Source organism: Phascolarctos cinereus, unplaced genomic scaffold (assembly GCF_003287225.1).
Source record: "Phascolarctos cinereus isolate Bilbo 61053 unplaced genomic scaffold, phaCin_HiC Scaffold_8;HRSCAF=390, whole genome shotgun sequence".
In the NCBI taxonomy this organism is placed as follows: Eukaryota; Metazoa; Chordata; class Mammalia; order Diprotodontia; family Phascolarctidae; genus Phascolarctos; species Phascolarctos cinereus.
This window is the reverse complement of record NW_027556291.1, coordinates 3,514,877-3,539,656: the sequence shown is the minus strand read 5'-3', so window position 1 is coordinate 3,539,656 and position 24,780 is coordinate 3,514,877. Positions and strand designations below refer to the sequence as shown.

Here is a 24,780-nt window from a genome sequence, read left to right as displayed (position 1 = left end):
AAAACTGACTTGTATGTGGAAGGAGAGGGTAAGAGGGGGTGAGAATACTGCTCCCACCACAGGAGCTTGGCAGTCATCTGGTCCAGATGAAGAAACTGAGGCACAGAGAGGTTGTGACTTGCCCAAGGTCACAGGGTGATAAGCTGCAGAGGGGGTATTCCAAGTCCCATTCTCCTCTGTCCCCGTCGGGGGCTGGTGGCAGAGAGGAGAGTTTGTAAGTGGTTTATTTCCGCTTTTTTCTTAGGGGTTTTTAGCACCTGGGGAAATCGATCCTCTGAATCGGAGATTTTCAACTGTCCCCAAGCCAGATGTTGTGGTTCAAGGTGGGTGTGTCCTTTTTGCCAAGAGTGGAAGTTGTATATTTAACAGCCTTTTGGAGGCAGAAACCTTCTGAATGGGCCAGTGTAGCAGTAATGGCGCACATCAATATTGCATGTCAAGGTTTGCCAAATGTTTTATGTATGTTACCTTATTTGATCCTTTCAGCACCTCCATGAGGTAGGTGCTGTTATTACTCCCATTTTACAGATGAGGAAATGGAGGCTGAGCAAGGCAAAGTGACTTGCTGGCCACTGAGTGACTTGGTCAGATAGCTAGGAAGAGTCTAAGGTGCGATTTGAACCCAGGTCTTCCTGGCTCTAAATCCAGGCCTCTCTCTCAGCCTCAAGTTACTCTTCTGAAAAGTGTCATGGATTGGGCTGTGAATGTTATCTGGTCTGATTTACAAATTACTGTTTCCAAGTGGTTTGACCCAAGGGCACCGCTCTCATGGCTGGCTTGGCCTGCCGCCTGTCCTCCTGCCCCTTCTCTGCTTCCATTGTTAATGTCTCCCAATTTCCATCCTGTCACTTTGGCTTTCAGAAGACTCTATGGGATACTGTCCCTTGCCCACATGTAGTTCCTCTGCTTACTGTCTCTTGCCTTTCTTTGTGTCCCCAGAGCTTAGCACAGTGCTGCCTTGTAGTTGGTACTTGGCATACAGTAGGTGATTAATAAATGTTGGGGGGGGTTTTGACTGTGACTGACGGCCACTTATCCATCTTCATCCCTTGTTTACAGCCACAGCTTACTAGCTGCTCTTCCTGCCCCCCAGCCATTTCCCTTACCAGTGTATCTAACAGAACACTGCCAAAATAATCTCCTGAAAGCACAGCTATAGCAGATAAAACCCAGACACCTTGGCCTGGCATTGGAGGCCTTCTCTAACCTACCCCCGTCCTACATTTCATCTGTTTCTATCACTGTTTACCCCCCTCCATGCCCCTTCCACTCCAGCCAGGCCAGTTTCCTTCTTGTTCCCTCACGTGTGCTATATACTGTTCTAATTATCTATATTCTACTCATTCTTCTAGACTCAGGTTTGCCATGAAACCTGCCCTGACCACTTGAGGCCACTTTGTGCTCCCCAGGGTTATGCTGGTAAATGTTTAATGAGCGGCTCTCTGAAAAAGAGGATGCACAGCACACTTTTAAATTTCATCTGCATTGGCACACACTGGATAGAGCACTGGTCCTGGAGCCAGGAGAACCTGGGTTCAAAGTCGGCCTCAGACACCCCAATTGCCTCCCACAGCAATTTTCATCTGCACCACAAACAATTGCTTCCTCATTTTCCTAAGTCTAAACAATCAACAACACAGTAACTCGAGCCCTGATGTGTACTCTTGGCCAGTTTCTGAGGTGAACATTTACCACTCAGCTGGCCCCACCGCCCCTTGGATCGCCCACTTGTCGCAAGGCCTGCAGCTCTGACCCTCTGAGCTACTGCTTTCTCACTGTTTCATGTCTTTTCTCTCCAATTTGACCCAGATTTTGCCTTTTCTTTGGAACTCGTTCCATCAGTCATTTCTTCCCTCTCTTTCATTCTCGTCTTCCTCCACGCTCTCCTTCACACCTGTCTCACATGAAGAAGTGGCCTTTCTCCTTGCCAAAGCAAAACCTTCTACCTGCACGAGGGATCTCCTTCCAAGCCGTCTCTTCCAGCAGATCTCCCCCTCTTTCACTAATCTTCGGTCTCTCCCTGACTCCTTCCCTACTGCCTACAAACATACCCATGTCTCCCCCACCCTCAAACACCCCTCATCTGATCTGTCCATTACTGATAGCTGTCACCTATATTTCTCCTCCATTTTGTGACAAAACTGCTAGAGAAGGCCATCCACCTTTGGTGCTCCCACTTCCTTTCATCTCGCTCCCTTCTTAACTCCCTGCAGTCTGGCTTCTGCCGAGCTGACTCACTCTCTCCCCCTTGGTTCTCTCTTCCCTCTAGGTTTCCAGGACACCCCTCTGTCTCCTGGCTCCCCTCCTCCCTCTCTGACCGCTCCTTCTCCGTCTGCTTTGCTGGATCCTTCACATCACGCCCTGTAACTGTAGGTGTGTGTCCCTCGGGGCTCTGTCCCAGGCCCTCTTCCCTTCTCCCTCTACACTACTTCACTTGGTGATCTCACCAACTCCCCTGGATTTAATGGCCATCTATCTCTATGCTGAGGATTCTCAACCTGCCCGAGCCTCTCTGCTGACCTCCAATTTCACATCTCCATCTGCCTCTCAGACATCTCAAACTGCATGCCCAGTAAGCATCTGAAAGTCCACATGTCCAGAATGGAACTCATTATCTTTTCCTCTAACCCTCCCTTCTTCCTGTTGCTTTCTCATTACTATTGAGGACATCATCAGTCCCCCAGGCTCACAACCTCTGTGTCATCTTGGACTCCTCATCCCACCCCCACCCCCGTATCCCATTTGTTGCCAAGTTTGATTGATTTTGCCTTTGTAGCATCCCTTGGATACACCCCCTTCTTTCCTTTGACACTGTCACCCCCTGGTGCACGTCCTCATCTCTTCATGCCTGGACTGTTGCTGTAGCTGCTGGGGGGAAGGAGTCTGCCTTCCTCAGGTCTCTGCCTACTCTGGTCCATTTTCCACTCAGCTGTCCAAATGATCTTCCTAAAGCACTTCACATCCTCTTCCTGCAATCAGTACATTCCAGTGATTCCCTACTGCCACCAAGATCAAATAGAAAATCCTCTTGGGGGCTTCTGAAGCCCTTCAGGCCCTGCCCCCTCCTCCTTTTCCAGTCTTCTTGCCCTTTACTCCCTGACATATCCTCCTTGATCCAGTGATACTGGCCTCCTGGCTGTTCCACCAACAAGACCCTTCACCTCCCAACTAGGGGCATTTTCTCTGGCTGTCCCCCAGGCCTTCAATGCTCTCCCTTATCATCTCTGCCTCCTGGCTTCCTCCATGTGTCAGCTCAAGCCCCACGTTCCAGAAGAGCCCTTTCCCATTTCTCCTTATTCTTAGGGCCTTCCCTCTATTGATCCTGTTTACAGCATGTTTGTACAGTCATTGACATGTCACCTCCTCCACTGGATTGGAAGCTCCTCTGGGGCAGGAACGGGCTTTTGCCTTTCTTTGTATACCTAGGGCTTAGCTCTTTGCCCAGTACATAGTAAGTGTTTAAAAACTGACTGTTTTTAACTGACTGTTAAGTTGACTCTATTGGACAAATAGTGCTGCTAAGAATATGCATGTGCACGTGCATGCATGCATGCGTGTGTGTGTGTGTGTGTGTGCGCGCACGCACGTGTGCATGTATATGTATATCTTTCTCTCTTTGACTGCCTTCAAGAATAAGCCCAGTCAGTGATGAGATCACTGGGTCAGAGAGCGGCCAGTTTGCTTACCTTTCTTATAGAATTTCGTGTTGCTTTCCAGAGTGGTCAGATCACTTCCTGGCTTCACCAGAAGTACACCAAGGGCGTTTGTCTTCCCATAGCCCCTCTCTCATGAACTGTTTCCACATTTGATACAAGACAGGAAGCAGAGCCTCTGACTTATTTGCATATACGTCTCTCTTATTCTTAGAGATGCAGGGGATGTTATCATGAGTCATTTAGAGTTTGCATTTCTCCTTTTGAAAACTATTCATCTCTGTTGGTTTCTAACAGAATGGTTCTTGGTATTCGCTATTTGTGTCAATTCCCTTTATATTTTGGATATTGACTTTTATTGGTTATCTTTGCACATGTATTTTCTTCCGCTTTACTCTTCTTATAGAAGCTGCCAATTGTTCTGGAAAAGATTTTGGCTCTTTAGAGATAGGACAATTACCCATAAGCCCTCAGTGACTGAGCCAGAAGCAGAGCCTAGTAGACTAGACGCTAGAACTTGTTCCCTTCAAAGGGAATCATTGAAAAGTGGTAGAACTATATGTAGATACCTACAGAGCCTGGCACTTTTAGCTGGTGACAAATTAGAACTTTCCCCAACAGATAAATGATCAAAGGACATGATTGGATGGTTCTCAAGAGAAGAAATGCAAGCTATCAACAACCAGAAGAAAATGCCAATTCAGGCATCTTGGAGGTGCCAAGGAAAATGCCAGCTGTCAGAGGGGCTGTGAAGGGTTAGGAGATGACAGTGGTATAGAAAAGACTAAAGAAGAAAACGCTCTTCTCTGGATAGTCTCTCTTTTCTCTCCCTGTAGTGTCCTTTCTAGCTGAGACAGAAGAAATCAAGGCCATCTTGAAGAACAATGGAATTGATGTGGAGACTATTGCTGAAGTGTACCCCATCAGAGTGCAGCCAGCCCGAATCCTCAGCCACATCTATGCCAGCCTAGGTAAGGAGCTCTGCCAGCCCAGGAAGCAAGACCCTCTGTTTCCCTGGTGCTTGGTTTTATCTTATACCATTGTATTCCACTGACCTTGAGTTGGAATTTAGGGGCTGTAGAATTTTAGCTTCCTTCAGCCCCCTTCTACCTCCTACATAGCCTTAGGGAGAAGGCCCCTTTCACATACACACACACACACACACACACACACACACACACACACACACACACACAAAAGGCTCACTGCCTGTGGGGAGTATCACCTGTGCCTCCAGTAAATAGATACCGCAGGGCATCACTGGAGACCAGCAAGGTTGGGTGCCTATCCCAGGAGCCTTTTTAATGAAAATGTTGGCCCCACCCATCCTTGGAAGTCTTGCTCAGAATGTGAAATGACAACAGTGAAATTAATCGATGTCTTACTTCTGTAGGCAGCTAGGTGGCACAGTGGATAGAGTACTGGGCCTGGAGTCAGGAAGACCTGGGTGCCTTAGACACTGGACCCTTAATCAAGTCACTTAATTATTTGAGCCTTGGTTTCCTCAACTGTAAAATGGGGATAATAATAGCATCTGTTTCACAGAGTTATCATGAGGATCAAATAAGATAATATTTGTAAAGTGTTTGCTGTAATAATGGTAGCTATTATTATCGTTATGACTTATTGGTTAGAGATTTGGGTTTTGTGGGGGGAGCAGTAGGAGTGGGGGTTGTATAAGTGTCCAAGAAAAATGACTACTTCCTAATCCATTATTGGCTCGAGTTTGTATTCATTTGTATTTTAGATGACTATCTGAGGCTGCCCTTTAACCTCAAAGAGGCCTGGGCTAGGATCATGCTGTGCTAGGGTCCTCATGGGATTCTTTCTTTCCTGGTTACTGAAGTAGTGGAGTAAGGAAGGCTATGGCTCCAGCTTCTCAAGGGTTTCCATATTATTGGCCATTATTCTTGCAGGTGAGACGGGCAGAGGTGAGCCATCGTGTAGTCGTTAATGGGGCAGTCAACTTGGCAGTAGGATCTGTCCTTGACCCAATGCCATTTCACATTGAATGATGGCATAGAGGGCATGCCCATCAAATCTGATGATGACATGGAAATGGGAACAATGTTTGACACGATGGATGACGGTGTCAGGATCCAAAGGGATCTTGACGGGGGGGAACATGGAGCCAAATTCAATAAGTTGAAATTCAAGAGACAGAGATGGAAAATATTAACCTTGCCTTAAAGAGATCCTCTTTATAAATGCAAAATGGGGGTGGGGATGGGACAGGGCATGGTCAGACTAATTCTTCAGAAAAAAAGTCTGGGTTTGGTAGTGGACCACAGGCACAGTATGAATCGGTACTGAGACATAGTGGCCGAAAACACTCATGTCATCTTGGACATGGGCACTAAGGGAGGCGTGGCTTCTAGAAATAAGGATAGAGCTGTGTGACAAGCGCAGTGTGCTGGGGATATGGCTGTGATATACACAAAGCCAGCCAGTGCCCGCCCTCAAGGAGCTTCCATTCTGATGGGGGAGACAACGCAGAAGAGGCTGGGGGATGCATGTGGTAGTGCCATAGGGGGACATGGCCAGGAGGTGGGGTGAGGGAGGCCTGGCTGCCAGCAAGATAAGGTGAAGCCCAAGGCTCTGGAGGAAGGTAGAGGGGCTCATGTCCACAGTGCAAGGAGCAAGGCAGGAGGCTGACCAGAATGAAAGTTCACATCCCGCTGGGCTCTGTTCTGTTTTCATTCTGGGTACCACAGTGTAGGAAGGACAGAGATGAGCTGTAGAGTGTCCAGGATGGAGAAGGCCTGAAATCCATGCTGTATGAGGCCTAGTTCAAGGAACAAGAGCTTTTTTTTCCAGGAGAAGGGGAAGCCCAGAGAGGAAGGGAGAGGTGTCTTCAAGTATCTGAAGGGTCGTCATCTGTACGAGGGACTAGGCTGCTGTGGGGAGTAGGAGGTTCCCTCTTCTTGGAGGTCTTAAGGCAAGGGCCAGATGCTGTTGGTTGTAGCAAGGGCTCTCCTTCAGGTCTGGGTTGGCCTCAAGGCTGCCAAGGTCTCTTTGTACTCTCAGTGCCTGAGAATCTGTGTGCAAAATCAGAGACTCACTCTAAGGCCCCCTCCAAAAGCAGAGGCAGGGGAGATCAGCCTAAGATCTTAGAACATAGACTGTGCCTCTGAACGCCAAGCCTGACGTAGCCTTGCACTGGGCATTCCTTCAGCCTAGTCATTCCGTTCATTGCCATATTGTCTTTGCTTTCTGTGGCTGCATAAGGGGTTCAGCCCTCGGGGGTCCCATGGGCTTCCCAGCTCCCTGCTTGACACCCTAGTTCTCATTCTGTTTCTTGAGTCAGCCTGGCTTTCGCCTTCCCACACCAGGAAGCCTAACGTCTAGGCACGGATTGCTTGCCTGGCACATCCTAGTGGGTGCCCTCTGCCCATGTCCTTTCCCCACTTTGGCTATGTCTGGGGTAGATATTAACTTTAAAATGTTATTGGTACCTTTCATATTTTACTCTAGCAGCATTTCCCAACCCTCCCCCCCCATTTTACTTACTTTTATAATAAAGAAAAATAATTAAGCGAAAGCAGCAGACAGAACTGCTGCTTCTGCCAGCCTATGAGACACTTAGCTCCTATAGCCTCCTCTGCTTCTGTGAGGGTCAGGCAGGGTCATGTTCTAGAACTTGGTTTTTTTTTTCCTTTTAAAAATTTTTTAAATCCTTAATATTTTATTTTTCCCCAGTTACATGTAAAAACAATTTTTAACATTCACTTTTAAAACTTTGAGTTCCAAATTCTCTCCCTTCCTCCCTCCCCACCCCTCCTCATTGAGAAGACAAGCAATTTGATATAGGTTATACGTGGGTAGTCATGCAAAACACATTTCCGTAATAGTCATGTTATGAAAGAAAACATAGACAAGGGAAAAACCCTCAAGAAAAATAAAGAAAGTAAAAAAAAGTCTGCTTCAATCTGCCTTCGGACTCCATCAGTTCTTTGTCTGGGGAGGGATAGTTTTTTTCACCATGAGTCCTTCAGAGTGTCTTGGATCAAGTCTTTCACAGGTGATCATCGCACAATACTGCTGTTACTTTGTACACAGTACATTTCACTTTGCATCAGCTCATGTAAGTCTTTCCAGGTTTTTCTGACAACACCCTGCTCATCATTTCTTATAATACAGTAGTATTCCATCGTAATCACATACAACTTGTTCAGCCATTCCCCAACTGATGAGCACCCCCTCAATTTCCAATTCTGTGCCACCAGAAAAGAGCTGTTATCAATATTTTTGTACATATAGGTCCTTTGCCTTTTTCTTTTTATCTCTTTTGGGATACAAACCTAGTAGTGGTATTGCCGGGTATAGCCCTTTGGGTATAGCTCCAAATTGATCTAAAGAATGGTTGAGTTTAATATGAATGTATATGTAGAGCCTATATCTGATTGCATGCTGTCTTGGAGAGGGGGGAGGGGAGGGAGGAGGAGAAAATTTAGAACTCAAAATTTTATGGAAGTGAATGTTGAAAACTAAAAATAAATTAGTTAATTACTAAGAATGGTTGAATAAGTTCATAACTCCACCAGCAGTGCATCAATGTCTCATTTTTCCCACATCTCCTCCAACATTTTCCACTCTCCTTTTCTGTCCTATTAGCCAATCTAATGAGTATGAGGTAATATCTCAGAATTGTTTCAATTTGCATTCCTCCAATCAATAGTGATTTAGAGCATAGCTTTGTGAAAACTGATCAATTGGGAAATGGCTCGTATTTTTATAAATTTGACTCAGTTCTCTATGTATTTGAGAAACAAGGCCCTTATGAGAAAAACTTGCTTCAATTTTTGCCACAGTTACTATTTCTAACTATATTTCGCTCCATCCTATTCCCCCCATTTATTCTGTTCTCTCTCTCCTTTCACCCTGTCCCTCCTCAAAAGTGTTTTGCTTCTGACTACCCCCTCCCCCAATCTGCCCTCCCTCCAACCGCCCCCCCCATTTCTCTTATCCCCTTCCCCTCCTACTTTCCTGTAGGGTGAGATAAATTTCTATACCCAATTGAATGTGTATGTTATTCTCTCTTTGAGTCAGTTCTGATGAGAGTAAGGTTTACTCACTTCCCCTCACCTCCCCCCTCTTCTCCTCTACTCTTCTCCTGTAAAAGCTTTTTCTTGCCTCTTATGTAAGATAATTTACCCCATTCTTTCTCTGCCTTTTTCTTTCTCCTAGTAAATTCCTCTCACCCTTTAATTTTTTTAAAGATATCATCCTGTCATATTTAACTCACACCTGTGCGCTCTCTCTCTCTCTTTCTCTCTCTCTCTCTATATAATATATGTATATATATAAAATATATACATACATACATATATATATACATACATACATACTCCTAACTGCTCCAGTAATGAGAAAGTTTTTATGAGTTACAAGTATCATCTTTCCATGTAGCAATGTAAACAGTTTAACCTTATTAAGTCCCTTATGATTTCCCTTTCCTGTTTACCTTTTATACTTCTCTTGAATCTTGCATTTGGAAGTTAGATTTTCTATTCGGTTCTGGTTTTTTCATCAGGAATGCTTGAAAGTCTTCTATTTCATTGAATATCCATTTTCCCCCTGAAGGATTATACTCAGTTTTTCTGGGTAGGTGATTCTTGGTTGTAATCCTAACTGCCTTGCCCTCTAGAATATCACATTCCAAGCCCTCTAGTCCTTTAATGTAGAAGCTGCTAAATCTAAGTTACCCTGTGTCTTCATGATATGTGAATTGTTTCTTTCTGGCTGCTTGCAATATTCCCTCCTTGACCTGGGAGCTCCGGAATTTGGCTATAATATTCCTGGGAGTTTTCATTGTGGGATCTCTTTCAGGAGGTGATTTGTGGATTCTTTCCATTTCTATGTTACCCTCTGGTTCTAGAATATCAGGCCAGTTTCCCTTGAAAATTTCTTGAAAGATGATGTCTAGGCTCTTTTTTAGATCATGGCTTTCAAGTAAGTCCAATAATTTTTAAATTATCTCTCCTGGATCTGTTTTCCAGATCAGTTGTTTTTCCAATGAGATATTTCATGTTGTCTTATATTTTTTCCATTCTTATGGTTTTGTTTTATTGTTTTGCTCAATCCTAATTTTTTTTGTTTTTTGTTTTTTAAATAATTTATTTATTTTTAGTTTTCAACATTCACTCCCACCATAAGATTTTGAGTTTTAAATTTTCTCCACCTCCCTCCCCAAAATGGCGTGCAATCTGATATAGGCTATACATATACATTCCTCTTAAATGTATTTTCACGTTAGTAATGTTGTAAGGAAGAATTAGAGCCAATAGGAGGAACCACAAGAAAGAAAAAACAAAACAGAAGAAAAAAAGAGCAAATAGTCTGCTTCAATCTGCATATAAACTCCATAGTTCTTTCTCTGGATGTGGATAGCATTTTCCATCATGAGGCCTTTGTAGATGTCTTAGATCCTTGCATTGCTGACAAGAGCTAAGTCTATCGAAGTCTGTCATCACACAATGTGGCTGTTACTATGTACAGTGTTCTCCTGGTTCTGCTCTCAATCCTATTTTTTAAGGAATTATTTTCTTCAGTGAGCTTTTGTTCCTCTTTTTCCATTTGGCCAGTTCTACTTTTTAAGGAGTTTTTTTCCTCAGTGGATTTTTATGCCTCCTTTTCCATTTGGCCTAGTCTTTTTTTTAAGGTATTATTTTCTTCAGTATTTTTTTGTGTCTCCTTTACCAAGCTGTTGACACTCTTTTCATGATTTTCTTGCATCACTGTCATTTCTCTTCCCAGTTTTTCTTCTACCTCTCTTACTTGATTTTCAAAACCCTTTTTGAGCTCTGGACAGTCAGAACAAATTTACAGCCTAATAACAACATGGTGACAATTTCTCAATCCTGTCTTAGGCCGCAACAGCCGGATGAAACTCAGTGGAAGACCGTACCGACACATGGGAGTCCTAGGAACATCTAAGCTCTACGACATTCGCAAAACCATCTTTGCTTTCACACCACAGGTGGGTGGAATGGGCTGGTGAATGAATGGAACTTGGATGGCAATTACATCTACTGGCCAGGAAGGCACGAGCTTCTTCTTGTCCAGTACGTACAAACAAATTACATACAAGATGAATGGGAAATAATTAACAGAAAGAAGCCACTGGAATTAAACAGAGCTGGAAGAAAGGCTTCCTATAGAAGGTGAGATTTTAGCTGGGACTTAAAGGAAGCATGGGAAGGCAGGAGACAGTAGGGAGAGTGTTCCAAGCCTGGGGGGCAGCCAGAAAGGATGCCTGGAGCCAAGAGATGGAGTGGCTTGTTGGTAGAATAGCCAGGAGGCCAGTGCTACTGAATCAAAGAGTACATGTCAGAGAGCAAGGTGTAAGAAGACTGGAAAGGGAGGGGGCTAGGTTATGAAGGGCTTTGCTCCTGGAGGTGATAGGGAGCCACTGGAGTTTAGTGAGTGGGGGTGGGGTGATCACTTTGATAGTTGAGTGAAGAATGGATTGGAGTCAGGAGAGACCTGAGGTAGGCAGACTTGCCCCCCCCCATTATTGCCCTAGTCCAGGGGTGAGGTGATGAGGGGCTGCACCAGGGTGGGGGTAGTGTCAGAGGAGAGAAGGGAGCATATTTGGGAAATGTTACGCAGGTTCACTGGACAGGCCTTGGCACCGTATTGGATATGGGGGGGGGTGAGAGAGTGAGGAGTCCAGGATGACTGCTAGGGTGAGAGCCTGAGGGACTGTGAGGAGGGTGTTGCTCTGGACAGCAATAGGGAAAGTGGGGGGGCAGGGCAGGGTTTAGGGGGAAAGAGAACGAGCTCTGTTTTGGACATGTGGAGTTTATAATGCCTACTAGACATCCAGTTTGAGATGTCTGAAAGGTGGTGGGAGATGAGACTGGTCATCAGCAGAGAGTTTGGGGCAGGATGGCTAGGCTTGAGAATCATCAATCCATGGGAGCTGAGGAGATCACCAAGTACAGTGGCCTAGAGGGAGAAGAGAAAAAAGGGCCCAGGGCAGAGCCTTGAGGGTCACCTGTGGTTAGAGGGTTTGATCTGGAGGAGGATCCAGCAAAGGAGACAGAAGGAGCTAGCGGGAAGGGAAGAGGGAAGGGGACCCGTAGCGGGGGAATTGTCCTGAAAACCTAGAGAGGAGGGGATCGAGGAGGAAAGAGTGACCAGCAGCGTCATAGGCTGCAGAGAGGTGCAGGAGAATGAGGACTGAGAAAAGACCTTTGGATGTGGTAACCTGGGGGAGAGCAGCATATATTAAGGCCCCCAATCCTGCTCTTTATATCAGTTTGATATTTATCTTGTCATGCCAAGCCCGGGCATTTGATTGAAGCCTCAGAGGCTGTGCCATAAATGCTCATTGACTGACTGATTCCTGTGGACAGCATCACGTGTGAGGAGCAGGAGGTGAGGGGAATAGTCTTCTATCCTTGCCCCTGGCATGCATCTCCACACTCATCATTAAGTGCCTCCCCCTGAAACGTGGTTGCCACCACCAAGCACATTGGCAACTTTGAAGGGGTGAGTTTGTGGGCATTTCCTCGGCCGTATTGAATGTGGCTACTTCCTCTGTCTCCTACCTTTTCCTACCAGTTCATAGATCAGCAACAGTTTTATTTGGCCCTCGATAACAAGATGATAGTGGAGATGCTGCGGACAGACCTCTCCTACCTGTGTAGCCGCTGGAGAATGACGGGCCGCCCCACCATCACCTTTCCCATCCTGCACACCATGCTCGGTAAGAGTTGTGGGAGGCATGGGAGAAATCAGCCAGCTGGAATTCTGGAAGGCTCAAGGAGTGCTTGACTCTCTGAGCTCCTGGACTCACTGACAAGCTGCTTGGTCAGTGGAATTCAATGGAACCAATAGTCCCTCTGGTAACATAAGTCCACCCGCTAGAGGGGAGTGCCATTTCCTGAGTACTCGGAGTCTGGTTTCTCAAGGTATTAGAGTGCTGGGCTTGGGATCGAGAGAAATGGAGGCCCCCATCCAGCTTCCACAAGGCAGGGAGCATCTTTGGGCCCCAGCCTCCTCCTCCTCTAGGCTTCCTGGTTTTCCATTTCTTCATTTCACCAGTGAGGGCGATGATGCTTATAGTACCTGCCCCCTCCCTTAGTTGAGGTTGTGCATGGAAGGTGCTGCTCTGCAAATGCCTGCCAGCATCAGCATCAGCATCAGAGCTTAACTGGAGCCAAAGGGAACCAAACGGGCTGTTGTGTCCAACCCACCACCCCAGCTGAGAGAGGAGGAGGAGGAGGGTAGGGCCTAAAGATGCTCCCTGCCTAATGGAAGCTGGATGGGGGCCTCCATTTCTCTCGATCCCAAGCCCAGCACTCTAATACCTTGACCCTCCAAAGAGAAACCAGACTCAAAGTACTCAGGAAATGGCACTCCCCTTCAGCTTGTGGACTTATGTTACCAGAGGGACCGTTGGTTGTGACGTTACTGAGTAGTGACTGTGTGCTGAGTCCTGCCCTCAAGAAGCCTAAAATCTCATTGGAAAAAAGGTGAACTCCCATGAAACAAGGTAAGACAATGGGTCACAGAATAAATGCCACGTTCCACAGGCCAGGCTCTGAGGGCTGTCACATGGCCCAAGAGGAGAGCGCCAGCTCAGTGACGGAGGGCTGGACTGAGCACTCAGCCTTGTAGAAGGAGCTGGAGGGCAGTGACTTGCCCAAGGTCACGCGATAAGTTGGTGGCACAGCCCAGACTTCAGTCCAGGTCTCCCACTCCCTGTGTAAGGAGTAATACAGGAGACTCTGACACTTTCCGGCTGCCTCTCTCTGCCTCTGAATCGTTGTAAAGAAAATGCCTGAGCATCTTCTGGGGCAGTTTGGGGCTCTCATCCCCGTCAGCCTTCCAGGAAGAGGCCCGGTACACGAACTCCACCTTGAGCTTTGCTTTCCTTACCTGGACTGTGAGGGTTCTCATGCTTGCCCAGGGGCAGGAATGAGCAGGTTCTGGGGAGGAGCCAGAGCTGGAGGGGCAGTTGGAAAACAGAGGTGAGATTGGGAAGGCAGTGCTGGGATCATAAAGGACCATGGAGCCTAGTAGAATTGACCCTCGATGCATTAGGACATAGGGAGCTGGGAAGGCCATACTGGAAGGAGTATGGCAGCCAGATCAGGCCAGTGGCAGCGGGATTGGCTGTTTGGGAGCTTGTCATGTAGCACAGCTGTGGAGCAAGGGAGGCATGCAGTGGGGAGGGAGGTGGCAGCAGATAGGGAGCCGTGTCACAGGAAAAGTCAGGAGTGGGTGGAGAAAGAAGGACAAGGAAGAGGTGAGGCCCTGGGCTTTCATCAGTGAGGGCCCTTCCCCCCTCCCCCACAGAACCACAGCCTGCCTATGACATCTGGTGTGTGTTCAGGAGGACCTGAGTTCAAATCCAGCCTCAGACACATAACAATCTCTAGCTGTGTGACTCTGGGCAAGTCACTTAACCCCAGTTGCCTCACCAAAAACAAAACCAGACAAACAAACAAAAAAAAACCAAAGGACATCTGGTGTGTGTCTGAGGTAGGATTTAAGCTAGCACTCCAGCTGGGAGGACGAGATGAGGGGGAGCCCTGAAAAAGTTCAGGTCTACCATGACTGGCCTGAGGATTCTGGGAGCTCTTTAGACTGTTTGTTGGGATCTTTGTTTTGAGGGATGATTATCTCAGGGAGGTCCCCGGTCAGCCCAGCATTCCTGAAAGGCTGGCCTAGAAGCCATTCTGTTCTCCAGACGTCTGGCCTAATCTAGGGGTGAGTCCCAGAGTACATCCTAGAAGTCTGTTCTGGGCCAAAGCTGTACTCCATGGAGGTTCCATGAGGATCTTAATATCTTATTGAAGTATAGAGGTGTGGCCTTGAGGACTCCCATGCCAAGCATCAGTCAATATCATTACATTGGCTGCCCTTCCAAGGGTGCATGGTTGTTAAAATGCCACACAGCCCCCTCCCTACTCAGGGCCTAGAGGGAAAATAATTCATTGGCTCCATTGGCTCTGATGGGACAGTTGAAAACACTTGTTACTTTTTTACAAACTCAGAGTTCTGGCACTACATATTTCTTCTCTCTATATTAAGATGAGTCTGGAACCACCATAAATGCATCTGTCCTGGCTGTGCTCAGAAAAATGCAGGATGGCTATTTTGGTGGGGCAAGGTAAGTGACCTCTCCTGTTGGCCTATGGAATACAAGATGTGGGTGGGGCAGAGTGGGCCAGGACTGTGGGCCAGCTTGGAAGAACCACCAGATCCCTTCATGCCCAGATGGATCCCATTCTGATGCTGGGCACTGGCTGCCTCCCAGATCAGATCAAGGATTTGGCTGTTATATGATGGGGGGAGCTGTTCCCCCTACTTACCCGACTTCAGTGTCAGAGACAAGATCATGAGATGCTGTTGACAACAGCCCAAACTGAAAGTCAGAACTCTGGAGTTTGACTCCTGGCCTTGGAGGGGCAGGCCAAGAGGATCCTATTTATTCCTGCTGTGGCTCGCAAACAGAAACATATGCTGTAGGGACCCAAGCTTTAGAGATGGAAGGGACCTTGGAGGCCATGTAGTCCAACCCTCTCCTTTTACAGAGAAGGAAACTGAGAGCCAGAGAGAGAAGTAACTTGGCCAAAGACACCCAGGCAGAAAAGAGTGGAGCTTGGCTGTGAATGTCCTCAGTCCTTTGACTCCAAGTGTGACCCACTTTCCATTCCATTGTACTACATGTCCCAAAGCATGGATGGTCTTGGAGTTCTTTGGGGGAATCATGGTCATAGACTTGTCCTCAGTTGTACCTTTTCTCTTTCCTGGTTCCCTTTGTGACCACAGACATGGGTTTGCTAGACGCCTGGCTGTGGTTGGAACAAAGCAAAGTTAATTAGTCCATTTGGGGATTGTCAGCACAGTGCCTGACACACGTTAGGAGTTTAACACGTTTGTTGACTATTGATTACTGACATTTCCCTTTGGCCTTGTTGGTGCAGTTTCAGAATCAGTGTAGGGATGGCGTGAAATTGTACTGCCTTCAACACAAATGAGCCCCTAACAGGGCTCCTTAGTCCAAATCTGCAGCCTTCCCCTGAAGAACATTCACCCTACTTGCCCTCTTTTGTCTGCCCCTGATTATCAGGGTCCAAGCAGGTAAACTGTCCGAGTTCCTGACGACCTCATGCTGCACACACCTGAGCTTCATGGATCCTGGCCAGGAGGGCAAGCTGTACGGTGGGGATATCGACGATGACAATGACTATGGTGATGGCGAGCTGTACTCTGACAGCTGGCTGGATGACTTGGACTCCCCCAAGCACGGTAAGTAATGCAGCCACAGGTGGTGACCCCAGATCTCAATGGCCATTGTAATCTGTGGCTGCCACAAGTGGTCTCCCTTCCCTGCCTTCACCCCGACTGAATACGCTTTGATCACTGATCTGCTTTGGCCTCCCTTCCCAGCAGTCTGCTTCTGGGCTGAAGTCCTGGGGCAGAAGCTCCAGCCTGGGCAGTGGACAGGTCCCTCGGCCCACTGGCCAAACATTTTTCGTGGGATCTGGGGCCAGAGAGGCAGTTTTGCAGCAGGAGGAAGCAGTGGGGGAGCAGACCCAGATGATTCAAAGTCAGGTGTGTTGTGGGGAGACAGGAAGAGGAAGGAGATGGGTGGCAGTGACGAGAAACTGGAAGGTGGAGAAGAGGGAGGTAAAGGTGCTCCCACCAGAGGGCCTCGCCCTTCTCATCTGTGGAGAGTGCAGAGGGTCACAGTAGGGTCACAGTAGGGTTGAGGGGCAATGCCATCTGTCAGAAGAATCAAGCTAACGAAGGCAGGGCCCTGAGCCCCAGAGGAGGAGGAGGTAAGAATGTCAGACCATGGCCCATCTCTGGATCTGGGTCCCTCTTCCATTTTCCATGTTATGATGATCCCCTGACTGTCTCTTGTTTGGATTCCCACAGCGAGGTGGGCATGCATCAGTAAGGGGTCAGTAGCTGGTGAACGAATAAACAAATGAGTGATTCCTGAATGAACGAGTCTAGGCTTGGGGTTTGCCCAATGGCTCCACAATCTTTTTCTTCCTGTGAATTTCCAGTGTGGCGCCCTGTGTGTGGGCAAGCCAGGCCTTCGATTTGGCTGGGGTGAACTAAGCTGTGCCCCTTGTCTCTGTCCTCCTCCACTGACCCTGCAGTCCATGGTGGTGATGAAGTCCTGCGGTATTTAGACCGCCTTTTGGAGCACACTGCACCCAAGCCCACACTGTCCCCTACTGCCCAGCAGGGAGGGCTCAGCCGCTTCAGAACGGCGGTGCAAACAACCCGTGACTTCATGTCCTTGGTGACCAAGGCTAAGGAGCTGCATGTACAGAGTGAGTAATCCCATGGCTCCCTGGAGGAGGAAGAAGAGGGGGAAAAGAAGAGAAGGGGGAGGAGGAAGATAAAGGTCTAGCAGTGAAGATGGGGAGCCACCTGCAGTCAGGGGGACAGAGGAGGCGCCTGGGGGAGGGGGAGAGACCTTTGCTTTGCTCCGTTAGAGATAGTTTCATCAGTGGAGGAGAAAGGGAACACGATATTGCCAAGAGCCACAGAAGGCTGAGGGAAACATGGAGCTTAGAGGGTGCGCTCAGGGTGGCACGCTCTGCCCACAGCCTTGCCCAGCCTTCCATCCTACAGCAGGACCTGTAATGGAGACTGTCATCACTCCTCTGAGCCCCAAGGAGAGCAGTGCTCCATGGCCAGGGCTGGGAGGACCCCAAGTGTGCCCACTGCAAGCTGGGAAAATTCAGCTCGCGTGGCCTTGCCATCTCTAAGCCATTGACCCCCACTAACCAGAGCCACAGCTGTATTGACATTGGCACCACTGAAGGCGGGCAGCACAGCGCTTAGTGTGTGGACCCGGGGCTTTGCCTCTGGCCTGGGGGACTGTGCTGAGTGCACTGAGGGAGGAGCTGCTAGCCCACCAGCCCGCTCGCCTTAACATGATGAGTTGGGCTCCCAGCTCTGCTACTCCCTTGCTCAGGCAATCATTTGATCGTCCTTTTGTCCTTCTCCCCGGGCAATGGTGTAGAGGGCCCAAGGGCGCCTCCTTACAGGTTCTGGTGAGTATTTGGCAGCCGCAGGAAGTGGCAAGTGGCTTTCTTCCATTCCACTCAGGGGCCACGTTCTTCACGGCTCTAGGATGGGGACCAGCTGTCCCCTTCTTTGTGCACGGAGGGGATGCCCTCGCCCAGGAGCACCAGAGAGTCTCATAGGCCAAGCTGCTAGTCCCTGTGGCAGGGGGGGGGCAACCAAACTCACTGGTCTTGGTGCAGGATTTTGTGGGGGTGTTTCTGGCCACCTCAGCTGCAACCCAAGTCATGTGACCTGGTAGGAAAAACACTGGCTTTGGAGGCACAGGCACTAGGTTCAGATCTCAGTTCTGCTCCCTGTGTGACTTTGAGACAGTCATTTAACCTCTTGGGGCCTCAGTGTGTTCATCTGTAAAGTGAGGGGGTTGGGCTCACCAACTCCGGAGGTTCCTTCCCACTCCAAATCAATGCTCCTTTCCTTGGAGTCGTTCACCCCAAAGGGCCGGCTCCTCTTGGCTGCTCCAAGAGCTGCTCAGTAAGTGGCAACCAGGTTTTCTGAAGCAGGGACCCATCACTTTTGGAGGCCTAGGGCACCTTTTTCTTAAGTCCAACCCTCCTCCAACATTGACTTCTTCCAGATGCTCACGTGTACCTTCCCACGAAGTTGCTGCCAGCCTCCCGGACTTCGTTCAGCTTCCTGGACACCACATCTCTCCCTCCCCAAGCTGAGCAGGTAATGGGACAGAAAGCACACCCAGCCAGTCCCCCCTCTAGGAAATGGGCACAAATCCAAGTGAGCAGCCACCACCATGGGTTTCTGTGCACAACTAGTGGTTCAGGAAAATACCAATTTCCTTTCATTTGACTTCAGCTAGTTGGGTTGGCTCTGCTGCGGTTGCAGATGAGAGGCCTGAGGCAGCAGCTGCTTCTGGCTTTGTGTTTTCCCCAGATGCTGACACTCATATCAGAGCTGCAGCCCTCTGATAGACATGGGGATTGGAAGGGAAAAGATTGATTGGGTCTGGGGGTTCTGCCGGATTGACTGAAAGCCATTTGAGGGCCCCTTCTCCTCCTTCCCTTCCCCTTCTCCTTCCCCTCCCCCTTCCCTTTCCCTCCTCCTTCTCCTTCCCCTCCTTCTTCTCCTTCCCCTTCCCCTTCTCCTTCCCCTCCTCCATCTCCCTCCTTTCCTCCTTCCTCTTCTCCTCCTCCTTCTCCTTCCCCTTCCCCTTCTCCTTCCCTTCCCCCTTCTCCTTCCCCTCCTCCTTCCCTCCCCCTCCTCCTTCTCTTTCCCTTCCTTCTTCTCCCTCCCTTCCCCCTTCACTTCCCCTCCTCCTTCTCCTCCCCCTTCTCTTTCCCTGCTCCATTGCACTGTTACAGGTTCCTTCTGTCCATGTGGAGATGCACCTTCCCCGGGATGAATTGGGGGAGATAGACTTCCAAGCCCTGGTGGGCCAGTTGCATGAGTGCCCAAGCTTACAGGACCAAGCTGACATCCTCTACGTGCTTTACACCATGAAGTATGTTATCCTGACTCAGTGATTTGAAGCTTACAAAGTCCCTATTGGGTGTTTAACTCTGTAGATGACACATTCAAACCTATGAGTTTTGCATGTGGGAAGGGCTCAATTACCCAGGAGTAAGGTATAAAATCCAGTGGTCTTGTTGGTTTCATTCTTTTCTTGGGCAGAGCAAGGTGAGGGGGAGGCAGAGTTCGAGTGCTCATGGCTGGGATGAATACCCATGGGTCTTGGGAAAGACAGAGAGAGAGAAAATGGGAGGATGCTCTTGGCTTCCAGCCAGCTTGCATGAGCTGGTGCAAAAAGTGGTGGAAAGAGAAGTGGATTTGGAGCCATGGACCTAGGTTTGAATTCTAGCTCTGTCCCTTCCTATGTGACCTTGGGCAAGTTCCTTCCCCTCCTCATGCCTCAGTTTCCTTCTCTGTAATGTAAGGGGGTTGGACTAGACAGCTTCTGATATTCCCAGTCTGATGGCTTGGCTCTGCTCTTGACCCCTCTGCTATTCCTTGTGCTTCCCAGCTCGCCGAGCTCTGTAGTAGATCTGGGCATCCCTTGTCTCCTGTCATAGTCGCTGAGGTCTTGTCAGGGTGCACACCTGGCCAGGCAGGCTGTGGATGGAAAGCTACATTCGTCTTACAAACCAGTGGTTGAGATCCTAATAGGACGGGGTGGGTCACACGGGATCAGGATGAGGCTCAGACATAGCTTCCAAATGTAACCATGCTTTGGCTGGGCACATTGGCAGGGGCAAGGCAAAATTTGAATGTTACATTCTGATGATGGAGAGAGGTACACATATAAGTGTACACAGAGTAAATATGAGGAGAAGAAATGCAGAGATGTTAGATCTCAGGTAGATTGGGAGGGGGTGCTAGAAGCTCGTGTTTATGAAGTCCTTACTTTGCACAGGGCATTGTGCCAAGTCCTGGGGATACAGAGAAAGGCAAAAACATGGTCCTTGCCCTCCAGGAGCTCCCAGTCTAGTGGAGGAGACAACATGCAGACAAGATCTAGCCAGAACAAATAAGAGGCAATGTCAGAGGAAAGGCCCTAGCCGTGAAGAATAGGAAAGAAAGGCCTCCTTTGGGAGGCCACATTTGAGCTGAGCTTAGAAGAACGTGTGGAGGTGGAGGTGAAGAGAGCATTCCGGGCACATTGGCCATAGGATAAGGGTACCAGGGTCTCAAGTAAAGAGTGTGATACAGATTCACCAAGGGGGTGGAGACAGTGCAGCGTGATGGGCTGGCCTGGGTGGGTAGATTGGAGGTCACAGTAAGAACAGAGAACAGCGAACAGGGTTAGGGGTCGTGAGATGGAGGGAAAGATGGAATGATGGAAGATTATGATTAGAGAAGAGGGTTTGGGGAGGTTACATACTTAGAAGTGGAACACTTAGGGGTCATGATACAGTCAAGAGTATGATAATCTGTGTGTGTAGCTGCTGCCAGGTGGAAAAGTTGCTTGTGAGAAATGAGTAAGTTGGGGCAGCTCGGTGGTGCAGTAGATAGAGCACCGGCCCTGAAGGCAGGAGGACCTGAGTTCAAATCTGGCCTCAGACACGTAACACTTACTAGCTGTGTGACCCTGGGCAAGTCACTTAACCCCATTGCCTAACCCCCCCCCCAAAAAAAAAAGAAAGAAAAGGGAAATGAGTAAGTTAAGGAACTGGGAGCTGAGGATTTTTGAGAGAGTATCAATATGTGTGCTGAAGCCCTCTAATATGAGGGCTGGACTTGTGTTTCTGAACCCGAAAGCCTTTATGCACAAGATGGCGGCTGAAGGAGGAGAGGACTCTGTAAGAGAAGGCTTGGGAGACAGCCATGAGAGATAGACAGGGAGGGTAGGTTGGGTCAGGCAGAAAGGCCTAAGGGGTGCTGAAGAAGTTAGCAGTCGGTAAGGGCAGAGCTGACCTTGGGAGTAGGTGCTGGGGAATTTCCCCACTGACTCTTCATGCTGCCTGAAGCTACGCTTGTATAGATTTCATTCATTTGAGTTAAAAAGTATATTTTAAAATTCAGATTCTTCTGGGAGGGTGCCCCTTTCAGATTTGGTCATCCCTTAATGAGCCTGCTGGCCAACAAGGGAACGCATTTTCATCGGGGAGGGGGCGGGTGAGGGAGGGGCTGGAGTCTGGGGACAGAGCTTCCGGTGATGAAAGCACAGAAGATTCCTGCCACTTGCTGCTGTCCTCTCCCCTAGAGAGAAATGTGGACGTGTTGTTTCTCCCCTCAAAAGAATATAGGCTTCTGGAGGGCAGGGACTGTTCAGTCCCAATGGCTTAGCCCAGGTGTCTACTAACAAATGCTTCTTCAGTGATTAAAGGATCTGGCCCCTCTGTGGGACTCCCTCCACCAGTCCATACCCCAATACCTCAGGGCCTTCTTGTCCTGAGCAGTTTGTGGCTAAATCCTCGCCCGGGTCCCAGTGCAGCCTGCAGCCTTCTGCCAGTGGCATCACGTGTGCCTTGGATGTCGCATCTCCTTCCCCCCACCAGGTGCATGTCTCTCCTCTGCCCTCTGGGTTATCCACAGTTCCATGATTTGTAGCTGTGCAAGACTAGGGGATCCTGTTCTTTAAAAAACAAACTTTTGTGCCACAACAGCTTGTCATCATTGCAAGTGCTGGACAATTTTCCCCAAATTGACTGCGTGTGCTCTCCTCCTGTTTTTTCAAACCCTAGGGGTCCTGACTGGAACACCACCCCCTCTGGTGAAGAGGGTGGGACTGTCTGGGAGCTCCTCGCTGCCCTGTATGCCAGAGCTGGGGAAGTGCGTCACTGGGGCCTAATCCGCTACATCTCTGGCATTCTAAAGAAGAAAGTGGAAGCCCTGGACGAGGTAAACCCTAACCCTCTTTTTCATAATGGCTATGGGAAAGGAACCACAGGGAAGGCTCTGGTGGCCTCATGGAGTTTGAAAAGCCACATCTTCGACTTCATTTTGCCCATAGTGCCTGGCACAGTGCTAACCATGTCACCATCACTCCCAAATACTTTCCAACTTGATGTCGCTTTTCATTTTTGGATGACTTTTAGGCCTGCACAGATCTGCTGTCTCACCAGAAGCACTTGACAGTGGGATTCCCTCCAGAGCCTCGGGAGAAGACCATCTCTGCGTGAGTCAGCTGGTTGCCTTGGCCGAGCCCACTCATCTGGCACACTCGGCTTGCCAGGCTTAGAATGTGTGTGTGAGTGTGTATATGTGTGTGTGCACGTGCCTGTGTGCACAAGCTCGCACGTGTCCAGTGGGAATACAAGCACTGGAGTAAATCACAATGGTAGCAGGTGCTTTGAGTTCTGGGCCTGATTCTGCCGAGAGTTAAAACTGTGACCTTAGGTGGATCACTTCCCTCAGTTTCTTCCCCTGTGAAATGGGATGATCTTTCCTGTGTATCTCAGGGTGGTTGAGAATCCGGTGTAATGAGGTTCAAGAGAGTTCGTTGAAGTCTGTCTGGAGCCCTCCAGAGATTGGGGTGGGGTGAGAATGAGGCCCCTGGAAGAACCTGGAGCTATGTTCCAGAGGGGAGGAGACTGAGTGGGGGGCAGGGAATTGAGGAAGCCCACGGGCTGGGCTGCCATGATTGGGGTTAGTGAGGCATCTCCTCCTGCCCCCGACTTATAACTCTTCTCTTGCACTGGCCACTCTGGGCCTACCTCACCTGGTCTGTGTGGGGAGTTCAAGTGACCTCCCCTATTCTCTTTCCCAGACTCTCTGAGGTAGGCCAGAGTTCAGAGGAAATCTGCAGAGATGGCACAGTTGCCGGCCTTCTCTGCCACCTTTTTGGTGCTTCCAGCAGTGAGGAAGCATTTCCTTACAGTGAGCCCATGTTGGCCCTGGGAGCAAGCCTGACCACAGAGGCTGATCACTCTCCTACCCACCTGCCCTTCTCGGACAGCACATGTGCCACTTCTCTGTTTTCTCCTCTCCAGGGTCAGCATCTCCTTTTCCTTCAGCCAGTCTCTATATCGCATGACATTCAGTCCCCCTGCCCCTGCTCCTGGTCACCCTTCTCAGGACTATCCCCGGCCTGTGAGTGGCCTTCATAAAAGTGGCATCTGGAACAAAATGGATCCTGCCAGATGTGGCCCAGCCCAGCCAGGGGGAGGCAGCACAACTACCTCTTCCCTCTTTTTAGTCATGAGGCCTCTCTTAATGCACATTCAGGTGGCACCAGATTTCTTGGCGCTCCTTTAGAATCCACCCAGACCTTGGTCGTTTGCACTGTTGTCTAGCTGTGCCCCTTCCCCGGCCTCTGCTTAACCTGGTGCGCTGTTTCCTTAGACTCGGCCCATATTTAGAATCTGGAAATACTCAAAGGGTCTGTGATTTCATCAATTTAGGGAACTCCTGGTATAGGAAATTCCTTCACCAATGCAATCACAACCCATCTGTAACTTAGCAGATAAACCCCAGGGAGTTTCTCAGAGCACAAAGAAGTTGTGACTTGTACACAGCTAACAAGTTTAAGAGGTTCAGACCCCTCCGTCTACTATACCGATGTTCATTAGAGCATTCGCAAAAAGGAGGATAAGGGGGCAGCTAGGTGGCGAAGTGGATAGAGCACCGGCCCTGGATTCAGGAGGACCTGCGTGTCATTGAAGCCTGCTGAGCTTTAGAGATTGTGACTTTAGGAACCCTGGTGGATGCACACCCAGACACTCACACATTCTCTCTCTCCTTCCCCGCCCCCCACATATGCACACTCACTCCTTTTAGCTGCTCTGGCCTGGCACACTGCTGCTTTAGTGCCTCTTAGGCTGTAAGATCAAAAGTCAGGAATACCTGAGTTCAAATTTGGCCTTAGACTCTTACTAGGGTGACCCTGGCCAAGTCACTTCGCCCTGGTTGCTTCAGTTTCCTCGTCTGTAAAAGGAGCTGGAGAAGGAAATGGTAAACCCCTCCAGTATCCCTGCCAAGAAAACCCCCAGTGGGGTCATGGAGAGTTAAACACAACTGCAAATGACTGAACAACAAAATATGTGCGTGCCTGTGCGTTATACATGTGTGTGGCGCGTGTATACCTATACTGTGTGAAGGATCATGGTCTGTCTGAAATGTAATGGATAAGTCCTAGGGAACTGCCTAAGTCCCCAGAGTCACCCAGCCAGTGCCAGAGGCAAGATTGGAACCCAGTTTTCCCAATTCCAGGCTGGGAACTCTGCCTCTAGCCTAAGGTGCACCATAATAAATCACGTGTAGCAGTACAGAACTAAAACAGCCAGGCCTCTCCAAGTCACCCTCGAAGCATGGCCTCGCCATGGCTTGGATAGACAGTGGCACCAAGGGTTGGGAGTGGGAAGACTAAAGAACAGGAGACCGAAAGGGGAGCACAGGAGAAGTGGGTGCTGCTGTATGAGGCTGTTACCTTGGTGTCAGGGAGGAATGACCCTGGCACCCATAGTGCTTCTGAGGTGACAGGGGTAACCAGCAAACCCACCTGGAGCAGGAAGGCAGAGGGGGAGGGGCAGCAGGAGAGGAGGGGTATGCAAAAGGGAAGCGGGCCCCATGTCCAAGCTCTAGTCGGGAGTCATTGTGCAGTTCATGGAAGGAAGACTGGCTGCTTTCTGTTGTAGGATGGAACAAAGCCAGAGAAAGCTAGAATGAC

The 24,780-nt window shown here is 49.0% G+C and overlaps 1 protein-coding gene across 5 annotated transcripts in view; it reads left to right on the top strand.

Moving 5' to 3' along the window:
* Window positions 1-24,780, top strand: part of PHKA1 (phosphorylase kinase regulatory subunit alpha 1) — a 76,954-nt gene that overhangs the window by 35,389 nt on the left and 16,785 nt on the right. For 4 of the 5 annotated variants that reach the window (XM_078147928.1, XM_020978940.2, XM_020978938.2 and 1 more), the window contains 11 exons: window positions 245-323; window positions 4,490-4,624; window positions 10,523-10,632; window positions 12,222-12,366; window positions 14,700-14,778; window positions 15,742-15,920; window positions 16,784-16,960; window positions 18,298-18,392; window positions 19,037-19,176; window positions 21,857-22,013; window positions 22,211-22,290. In XM_078147928.1, the coding sequence (XP_078004054.1) occupies window positions 245-323; window positions 4,490-4,624; window positions 10,523-10,632; window positions 12,222-12,366; window positions 14,700-14,778; window positions 15,742-15,920; window positions 16,784-16,960; window positions 18,298-18,392; window positions 19,037-19,176; window positions 21,857-22,013; window positions 22,211-22,290 (1,376 nt within the window). The remainder of the gene's footprint in view (window positions 1-244; window positions 324-4,489; window positions 4,625-10,522; window positions 10,633-12,221; window positions 12,367-14,699; window positions 14,779-15,741; window positions 15,921-16,783; window positions 16,961-18,297; window positions 18,393-19,036; window positions 19,177-21,856; window positions 22,014-22,210; window positions 22,291-24,780) is intronic. The other variant, XM_020978941.2, reaches the window with a different exon arrangement.